The 10000-nt window shown below is 36.5% G+C and overlaps 3 protein-coding genes across 3 annotated transcripts in view; all 3 read right to left on the bottom strand.

Moving 5' to 3' along the window:
- Positions 1 to 2416, bottom strand: part of HELRODRAFT_169942 (hypothetical protein) — a gene marked incomplete at both ends in the record, with an annotated part of 13521 nt that extends 11105 nt beyond the window's left edge. Inside the window, 7 exons of the mRNA XM_009015744.1 lie at positions 1 to 68; positions 405 to 508; positions 613 to 688; positions 765 to 904; positions 1027 to 1189; positions 1710 to 1848; positions 1918 to 2416. The exon at positions 1 to 68 is cut by the window's left edge and continues 123 nt beyond it. Of these exons, the coding sequence (XP_009013992.1) occupies positions 1 to 68; positions 405 to 508; positions 613 to 688; positions 765 to 904; positions 1027 to 1189; positions 1710 to 1848; positions 1918 to 2416 (1189 nt within the window). The remainder of the gene's footprint in view (positions 69 to 404; positions 509 to 612; positions 689 to 764; positions 905 to 1026; positions 1190 to 1709; positions 1849 to 1917) is intronic.
- Positions 2417 to 2847: 431 nt separating this feature from the next.
- On the bottom strand, positions 2848 to 7417 carry HELRODRAFT_75114 (hypothetical protein; the record flags this gene model as incomplete). The annotated part of the gene is made up of 17 exons (XM_009015743.1): positions 2848 to 2915; positions 3047 to 3143; positions 3272 to 3349; positions 3472 to 3678; positions 3773 to 3909; positions 4008 to 4116; positions 4199 to 4339; positions 4461 to 4533; positions 4675 to 4752; positions 4851 to 4927; positions 5017 to 5081; positions 5248 to 5640; positions 5707 to 5878; positions 6037 to 6498; positions 6669 to 6762; positions 6997 to 7166; positions 7316 to 7417. The coding sequence occupies 17 exons, from the start codon at positions 7415 to 7417 to the stop codon at positions 2848 to 2850; spliced, it is 2523 nt and encodes an 840-aa protein (XP_009013991.1).
- A 286-nt stretch (positions 7418 to 7703) lies between these two features.
- HELRODRAFT_190937 (hypothetical protein) overlaps positions 7704 to 10000 on the bottom strand; it is a 5891-nt gene continuing 3594 nt past the window's right edge. Inside the window, exons 13-17 of the mRNA XM_009015742.1 lie at positions 9724 to 9823; positions 9191 to 9402; positions 8704 to 8915; positions 8449 to 8585; positions 7704 to 8378 (exon numbers count right to left, since the gene is read on the bottom strand). Coding sequence (XP_009013990.1) covers positions 8132 to 8378; positions 8449 to 8585; positions 8704 to 8915; positions 9191 to 9402; positions 9724 to 9823 — 908 coding nt within the window. The 3' untranslated portion in view covers positions 7704 to 8131. The remainder of the gene's footprint in view (positions 8379 to 8448; positions 8586 to 8703; positions 8916 to 9190; positions 9403 to 9723; positions 9824 to 10000) is intronic.

The raw sequence follows: 10000 nt of genomic DNA, 5'->3' as shown, positions 1-10000 counted from the left end.
CGTGGTCAAACTTGCCTAGGAGACCTTGCAGTTTGCAGCCCGTGAATGTATCCGCCATTGTCCAGAATCTAAGAGGTTTCGGGTTTCTAATAATATAGCTAAATCAAACCAGTTGTAACCAGTGTTGGAATGCACTGGCAAAGGTATATTGGGGTAAGGTGTGGGAATATTTGATCAATCATAACGTGTTTATTTCAAATTTAGTTTTGGCTTGTTTCTGTTGCTCGCTTTGTATAAGTGTTATGGAGATTCATTTACGTTCCTTTAGATGAAGTGTCATTGAATTTCGTCTGGTTTTTCGATTTTTTTTTCTTTGCCAGTGCTCATATTCATTAATAATAATAATTCAATTCAATAATGATAAAATGTTTCATTCAAACTTGACCGATCAGCAAACGTCTTACTTGATATGCCCGACCCCTGCCGATATCAATTTATTCTGACTCTCCAATGAAAACCTCACTTTATAAATATCCTGACCATACGCCTTGCTCCTCCAGGCTATCACCTTTGTGAATAAATTATGATAATTGGCAGCAAAAAAATGTCCTTAGAATATAACTAGTGTTAGGGTTAGGGGTTGAATAAATTATGTTAATCTTACGAGCTAACCTCTTTCTTCCAATCCCAAATTGCCAGGGTGTAGTCCGGTTCGCCGCTTAACGATGCTAACATTGTACCGTCCGGACTGCGTGTGTTTCATCATCATCGTCATCATCATCATCAATAACATCATCATCATCATCAGCAGCATCATTTCCAACTTGAAATCCAAATAAGCGAATGATTTTTCGGCGCCATTTTTTAAAATTCTTTGCAACCTCATAGACGGGAAATGAAAGATGTCGATGCTAGGCTTGCTGCCTCTTTCGGCAACCGCAAAATTTCTCTTTTGTAAATCTATCTGAAGGTGTGAATGAATGAATGAATGAATGAGTGAATGAATAAATGAATGAATGAAGTTCTGTTAGGGTACTTCAACCCTCGCCTCCCAGACCCTTAAATCCATCACAGCGCCCTACTAACTGTAATAGCAGAGAAACCAGTGCCAGCTAAACTCCTGAGGTATTTTTTCTTGTTAATCTTGAAATTGTAGAAGACGACGTAGTTGCCCGCGACGTAAGCCAGGATGGTAGCGTCAAGCGCGATCAAGTTGTAGAATCGCTGGCAGTCATAGCCCAGAGAGCAACTGATATGTTGGATAATTTAATTTTGTTTAAAAATTATTTGTGTGCATTTTTTTCTAACGTTTCAATCATTTTTTAGTTTCATCTTAACATTTCAGATACTTAAATTTGGAGAAAATTAATTAAAAAATTAGTAAGATATAGAATATAGATAGAGTAAGACGACTGTTTGATTTGAAATTTAAAATAATTGAATTAGATAAAGTGATTGGCTTCAAAATTTCATAATATAATTAGCAACGATTTCTCTTTGCGAATTTGATGTGTTACAAGTTTCAATATTCTTGCAGAGTCTCACTTCCCGATATTTTTTGCACGCATGCTTTCTCCGAGGGTTTGAATCGTTTAAAATTTTAATATCTTTCAATAAATAAAGTCCTAGAACGTGTGCCGAATTTATTTTAGATAGAAAACTTAGATAGATGGATGAATAGATAAATAGATGGATGAATAGATAGATAGATGGATAGATGGATGGATGGATGGATGGATAGATGGATAGGAAGAGAAGTAGATGCCTACTTCAATGTAATGAGATCTGAGGGCAGTTGTGCAGGATTGGTTGTCGTGGCTTTCGAACAGATTGAATCGTAGGGGTAGCAGAACTTGTATTTATCTTCAGCCATTAATTCCACAATGGACACATCATACCATACTTCATCTTATTAAATGAATTAACAAAATGAATTATTTCTGAAAATACATTTTAGAAAATATGAGAGGGACAAACCGTTTTTTTCATCTAAATTCCAGCTACCCCGGTCTTCTGAAACTTTATCAACAATTTCTGCTTCTATTTCCTCTTCCTCTTCATCCTCTTTTTCTTCTTCTACATCCACGAACATCTCATTGGTAGGTGCGGTTGAGTCCTCAGTTTCATGTATAATATGAACGTGCCTGTTGGCTATTTTGCTCTCTCTAATATTTTCAGACGCCGTCGTTTCGTTTTCCATCTCTTCCTCGTCATTTTCTTTCTCATCTTCTTCGATAAACTTCTTCTTGATATCGAAATCGGCTTCCGTGTAATCTTGCGAATCAAGGGATCGTTCTAATTCCAGTTCCATGACTTGAAACTTTGACACCATGGTCTCCTTCAGGACGTGTTCCTGAAATTTCGAAGCGAAACGAGACATGCGTCGAGGCGGTAGCACGGCGTCCGAGCTACCCTGACTGCGGCGAGAATATCTCGAATTTCCGAAACTTTTTCTCCCTATCGCGTTCTCCGACATCTTAACTTTTTAAATATTTAATGTAACTCAATTCTAAAAATGTTATTTAATTTATTCGGGAAAAACTTTTAATATTAAATCTGGAAATAAATTTAAAACAGCTGACATGTAACTATGGTAACCATCCTATAAACAAAACGAACAAATTTGAATTTGAACCAAAGATGCTCTATCGCGTCTGACGAATCTTCAAATTCGTAACAGCAAGCACACCGAACAGATCGTACTATGGATACAAGATCCGTGGATTCCGTACAGATACATACACATTTTAATAACCACATACAAATCGAATGAACAATTCATCTGCACATCTCAAACCAACCACAACAAAAATGAAATTTAATTTTGAAACTGAATTGAGAATAATATGAGAAAAAAACAGTAGAAAAAGATTTGAAATCCAAAGTATGAAAGATATAATAATTAGTTTAAGGTTTTTCTTTGTTGAGGGCTTGGATAAATTCCTCCAACAACTCTTGAATCTGCCTAACGCGTTCTAAATAAAAAAAAGTTTAAAAATCCTCAATATTGCCTAATTTAACTGTTAAAAACTCTAATTATTTGATTAAATCTATATGAAAAGTTAATAAATAGAAATATAAATTGGAAAAATTAAACAAAACGAACTTAATTCTTCAGCCAGAGAAACTCTTTTGCCATTCAAAATCATTTCGAGTTTGCTCTTGTCATCTCCAATCTCGTTCAATGCATTCTTTATTCTCTGCTCAAATCTTCGAGCTGTAAAATAATGTAAAATGATTGAATGAATGAATGAATGTATTAATGAATGAATAAGTAACAAATGAATGAATAAATGATTCAATCAATCTATCCGCCTTCATTATTGATGACATGCTGTCGAAGGGCATTAGTGGTTGCTTGCAGCATCCTCTCTATCCTCCAGAAGAAGACGACATCACTGCAGTTCGCCTTTGAGAGATAGAATAATTTGTCTTTGAGAACAAATATTTCAAAATATTATTGAATATTTATACTCCTTTAGAATTTTAACTTGAAAGTTAAAATGATGAAAGGGTGAAGAAAAAAGAGACCGTTTCATCGTCCATGTAGCCCTTCTTGTAATAATAAAACCCCCGTCGACATTCAACAGTCTGCGACATGGCCTTCCTCAGTGACGTCAGCTTATGAACACGTGACCAGGTATCCTTGATGATGACGTCATCAACCTGCACGGACTGGTTCTCGAGATTCTTCCGGATCGCCGTTAGATCGTCCTTGCTTAATTCGATTGGCATTTTCTGAATTGCAAAAAATTTTGAAAAAAAAATCCCAATTTGTCAATCAATCAATCAATTGAGTTAAGAATGAAGAGCCGACGAATAATCGGATCACGACCTTCCCGACGATCAGCTTCTCCAGCTCTCTGACTACTGCCCTTCTCAAATTCTCTTCCTCCGTCCTGCTGGCCATCCAATGCAGCCATTGATCACGTTTGCTAGGACCAATCATCTTGTTGAAATCCTGTTCAGCTGATTGGTGGACAATAAGTAGGTCACTAATTATTAGGTCATCATCACCACTCTTGACGTCACTAACGATTATGTTAATGACGTCACACTGTCACAACCTTTGACGAGTTCTTCCTTGACGACGACCTCCATAAATTTGATAGCGCTGTCCCATTGCGATTTGTCACTGATGTCTCTATCTTCCAATGTATTCATCTGGATCACACGCTATTGATTGGTTTATTTTTAGCAACTTAATTAAAATTCGCTTATTTATCACCTCATTAACATTAATTATGCAAATTATTACAAGGCTTTCTTCTGCTTTCTTATCCCAGGCATGCTGTTCTTTGCTAACTTCGCTCTTGATTTCATTAAAAATCGGGTCACCGTCAGTTTTATCAGGCAGCAATAATTTCCTGAATTCTGATTGGACGGTGGCTCTGCCGACCTAATTACATAATAAAGTGCATATGCTTGTTATTATAATTATTTATTATGAATAAATTATAATAAACTATAATTGATTAATTGATAATAAATGATTGATTGATTGATTTATAATAAATTACCTGGACAGATAATGACGGCAGCGACTTTTCTGCCCATTTTTTCAGTTTGATGTCGACAGTGGTATTGAAAACTCTGAAATTTTTCAGGTGTAAAAATATTTAAATAACGAAACATCGCTCATTCTAGTCATAATAAAATTAATTAATTAATTAATACGTTATTGTAATTAAAAATATTAAAATTAATATAATTATTTGCCCAGAGCAATCAGACAGAGAGGCGGGTAGGTATATATTGTTGAAAACTTCGTCAGAAAAACTTTTCCACAAATTTTTTCGAAATGTCTCCTCCCTGAAAAAAATTTAATTCCATGAATAAATTAAAGACTAATTATGAATAGATTATAAAATTTAATGTAAATTTTTATGAATAAACACTGTTATAATGACCAGTGCTGAGGTGGTATAAGAGAGAGATTGATGACTTCATCCAGTATTTCACCTCTTGCCTTCTCAAACAACTCATCCTAATGAAGTGAATATATTTACATAATTTAGAGAAAGAAAGAGAGAGAAAGAGAGAGAGAGAGATAAAAAGGGAGAGAGAAAGACAAACCCTGTCTAGTTCTCTGTTTTTCGGAAACGTATTCTTCCATTCTGTCTCCAAATTGAATCTCATTGCTAGAAAATCAAAACGCTCAAATGAATATTTCCAGCATAGGAAATAAATTAATGGAAAATAGTATTTGTAGTGAAAGTAACTGCAGTAACAACAACAACGACAACAGCGGTAGTCACATCAGTAACAAAAGAAGTAGTTGGAGTAAGAGCAACAACATCACAAAACCTTTAAAAGAATCAGCCTGCTGGTCAATTGCCTCCCTTACCATCTTCCAAAAACATTTGGAAACAGCAAGACTCAAATTATAAGTCGTCATCTGCGATGATTTCAAAACTCCATTCTTGAAAAGAGAGGACGATTTGAAAAACCGCTCCTCATAATCTTTGATATCTTGAATACTATCGTTATTATTTCCTTTTCCAGTTACTACGGCAAAGTAGCCAAGAGCTTTCATAGGGAATAACCTCCCTTCTAGAATCTTCCTAATCCTATCTGGGTTGTACTGATTGTTTTCTGCTACGTCGACTTTTGTCAAGACGAAGATAGTTCGTTTGCCAGAGGGGTCCATAGAACTAACAAGATCTGTCACGTTACTTCTTTCCGCGTCTATGGAGCCATCTAGGTTTAGAGGTCATTAAAGGTTAGCTAGCTATCAGATCGATTAGTGCATAAATATAAACGCACCTTGAATGCATAAAATGATAGCATTAGGATTTTCCATATGCTGTTTGCAGATCTGCCTTATACGATCTTTGGTGTCGCCGGCCATTCCCGTGGTTACCGTGCTGATGATTCCCGGCAGGTCGACCAAGACGATCCTGTGCAGTCCGGGGCCTTTCACCGTCAATGATATGGTCTGTGGGCGATGGTAGGTGCTGCGTTTGAGCTTTACTTTCAATTTATGAAACATTTTTAATAAAATTGCAACTGAATATAAATTATTTTAAGTCCGTATTGTATCCATCAATCCAACTATAATTGATATTCATTTATTGAAGGAGAAAACCATGAGACCTCCCCACTGACAGTACGCCCATCACTGACACTCGACTTCATGCGCATCTCTATTTCCTGCCTGAGAGCTTCCAGTTCGGACTCCTTAGTGAGGTCGTACTCTTTGAGGCCGTCTTTAAACTTGGCCACGTGGTACGGCCCCTCACTCAGGGTGACCTTCACCGGCGACCTTGTCATCATCTCTCCCGACCCTCGAGGAAAGATTCTGGCCTGTGCGATCATCTCAAGAACGCTGGTTTTACCTGAACTCTGATCCCCGACGACCACTACACGAGGGAGATGGTCCTGAATGTTGTAACTGCTGTCAAAGTCGGCCAGTTCGTCGAGAACTTCCGAGTACATGTCAATTAGTGAACGTTTTAGGCGGCGTTTTTTAGAGTCTTTGGCGTGTTTCAGCATTAATGATTTTCGAAGTTCTCGATTGTCTCTCTTCAATCTGTCCATCTCTTTTTGAAATTCGATCTGTTCGTTTGGTGGTATTTTTTTTAAATGAACATATTACATTTTCAAATTAAATAAAATAAATTATATCAACAACAATATATCATCTAAAAATTATTTTGTCAAAATTACATACCCCTAAACATTTCTGAATGAATTTTGAATAAATTTTGAATGAATTATGAATGAACGTTAAAACATCCAACTTGCTGAGTCATCATCTGATTATGTAGTTCCTCAATCTTTGCACTTTCCAACTGCTGCAGTTGTTTGTAGTTGAGTTTGCTGTGCTGTTGTTGTTGTTGCAATTGTTGGGGAGCAGCTGTCGGGCCAATCGACAGTGTAGTCCCGGTATCTGAGAAACCATTTTTTTAAGTATGAAAATTGAAATAAACAAATTGAGTAGAAAATGATGTGATTAGCATTCATCATTCATTAGCATCACAACATAACCCACCCTCATCAAATGTTACACCTTGTCTAATTTTGTCTTCCAGCCACTTTCTGGCTGCCCTCAACCTCGGGTATTCCTCGGGAAAGTACCCCTTGAAATCAGGCATTCGGGGCATCTCAACTGAATTAGTGTAGTCGAGGAATTTTTGTTTGAGTTCATTCAGCTGTTCGTTGTCTGGAAAATAGTCCTTCATCCAAGATAGGCCTGGTAGCTTATCTTTCCAGGACTCAAAAGTCTTTTAATGAACAATTTGTTTCAAAATTAAAAGGCAAACTTGTTATGAAAAATAGCATAAAACTAAAAAGAAAGAGAACAAAATTATAATAAATTATAATTAAGCAATAAAATTTGTATAAATTGTTAGTAACTTTTCCAAATTCTGACCTGGTAGGCGGAGGTCCCTCCAGCTATGGCCCCCCCAAACAAGAGGTACCTGAGTTTCGTGAGCCTACCTAACAGACTGCCTATAAACCTCAAAGAACTCATGTACAGAACTGAATTGTAATTAAACCTTCTTCCATTATAAGTACTACCAAATAGGTTTGAGTTTAATCTCCAGCCAGTATCTGAAATTTTTTTATTTCGATTTTGTTGAGTGTTAGAATTAGAATGGTTATTGAATCGGTGGTGGTAGCACAAAATCTGACGTAACGTTGGTGAGGATGATGACGGTGGCACGCAGATCACTCTGGATAGTTTGGTAGATTGGGGATGTATTGATTTTAATGTGAGTCTTCGGTGTCCGCTGCGAAAATTTCTTGGCAAAAAACTATCAGGGAATTAGATTTTATTTCTAATTTTTTTGTGAAAGGAATGCACAGTTTGTTAATTAAACTTTAAAAAAAAATTTTTTAATTAGATGACAAATTAATTTAAAAAACCTGTTCAATTTGGATATATGGTACAACATGGCGTTTTTTTTACGAAAAAAAAGGTTAATTCATCACCGCGATAAAATTTAAATATTAATAAACTAAATAATTCACTCCCTATTTATCGCTTGTTTACAAAGACAGTGGACAAACTATTTAAATTTTAAATGTAGCACAAACCAAGAATATAGATTCCAAACCGATTTTTCAAAACTTTGACAAACCCACAATCATTTCAAACATTTATTAGGCACCACTGAGTAAAAAACGAAATTAAAAAAACAAATAAATAACGTTAAATGTAAGAAAAATAAAGTTAGACGCAAACTCAAGAAACTCGGTTAAGAGCAATTTGACACGAAGATGATACATCAAGAAAGAAATGTCCTTCTTGTCCAGGTTCATAAGTAGAAGGTTGAATGTTGTACACCCCTCCAGTTAAGTTGGTTAGTTCCATGTAACAGTAGCCTCTTCTGTAATCTCCTGTTACTTTTCGTTGGAATGTACCATTTGGATTAGTGGAGGAGGGAACGTTTGACGTCACCGACGTTACCTCAAATCTTATGTTGTAATTCCTGAGAAGTAGCGATCGAAACACTAATCTTAAGTCAGTCTATTCAGAATGAACGATATGAAGATTCCAACCTGGGAGCCTTCAACTCAATGAGAATGTTGTTATCTATAAACTTGTTGTCAATGTTCAACTGAAAGACAGGATTATTGACGAAGGTCTGATGATTCCGACAGCCACCTGCACTTCTCCCCTTCCATTCACCAGTCACCTAGCAAAATTATCAAAAACACTAATTATTTAAATTATTATTATTATATTAATATTATAGTATTAATGAATTAATTATTAAAACATCCAAAACCAGCCAAAGTCAAATTAAAACTGACCGATTTTTCATAGCGTTTTTCGTAGCGTTCGATTATTTTCCTCAGAGAGAACTGAGTAGTTGCGTATGTCCTGATCGTATAGTTGATGGTGTTGTTCTTCTCGTATTGTGAGACGACCAGTGTGAACTGGTGCAGGCCTTTTGAGACTGTCATGCGGCACAAATAGTGGGGACTGTTGATCCTCACTCCGTCAATGAAAGGTGGAGGATCAGCTGGGGGGAAGTATTTACAATTCATCGACATTCACTTGTTCGTTCGTTTATTTATTCACTAATTCACTCATATATTTAATCAATCAATCAATCAATCAATCAATCAATCAATCAATCAATCAATCAATCAATCAATCAATCAATCAATCAATCAATCAATCAATCGTTTTTCATAATACAGACCAAACAAAGCATACTATTATAACTGTTAATCATTAAATATATCCAACCCCAGCAGCCAATCACAAAAGGGGCACGACACAGAAACAACTAACATGGATAATAAACTTTCTTTCCTTCATTCTTATACACTAATAAAGTTATAAACTCTTTATTATCGGCGAAATCATCCTTATCAGTGATGTGCCGAGTTAGAAGAACCCAAACCCCGCCACCCGAGTCACCGGCCCGAACTTCTAATTTGTATTGCGGGTTGTCCCCCATCGTGTAGCTGTCTTTTTGAGGGCCGGTTTTCGCGTGCCACGTTCTGATTGGATGAAGAGTGCGTCGGTGAGTAAGTTCCGTGTAGAGAATGGGTGAAAAATGTCAAATTGTATATTTACATGCCTAGGAGATTGAGTGCTACATGAATCTGGCAACAAACTACCAGCTTAATTTACCATATCAATATTTTTCCACGGAAATCGAACTATAGCAATGTATAAAGACATAATACATATCAAAAAGGTTGGGATTTCTATTAAAAAACCCCGCATGACCGTGCTCAGAAGATTGAGTACCATTTCAATCTGGTGAGGAACTACCGACCCAATTTACTACGAACAACGAGAAAGTAATAACTGCTAACTCATGCAGACAGGTCGTGTGTGAGAAGACGCCGGGGTTCCAGTTCACGTAGATGACGTCAAAAAATTTCTTCAGACTATCATAATCAATCCAGAATATTCCTGTCATCATCGTTATCATCATCGTCGTCGTCATCGTCATCAACACAATCGTCGTCATCATCATAATCATTACCATCATCATTGGCGGCTGCGCGTTCGGGGTCATAGTTCAACTTTTTTTTTAGGGCCTCTGTCCAGTTGGCGACATCTTTCTCTGATATTTCCCCTCCACCTCAG

The sequence above is a fragment of the Helobdella robusta genome (assembly GCF_000326865.2).
Source record: "Helobdella robusta unplaced genomic scaffold HELROscaffold_16, whole genome shotgun sequence".
NCBI classification, from domain to species: domain Eukaryota; kingdom Metazoa; phylum Annelida; class Clitellata; order Rhynchobdellida; family Glossiphoniidae; genus Helobdella; species Helobdella robusta.
The sequence above is the reverse complement of the archived record's forward strand: the minus strand, read 5'-3'. Positions and strand labels throughout refer to the sequence as shown.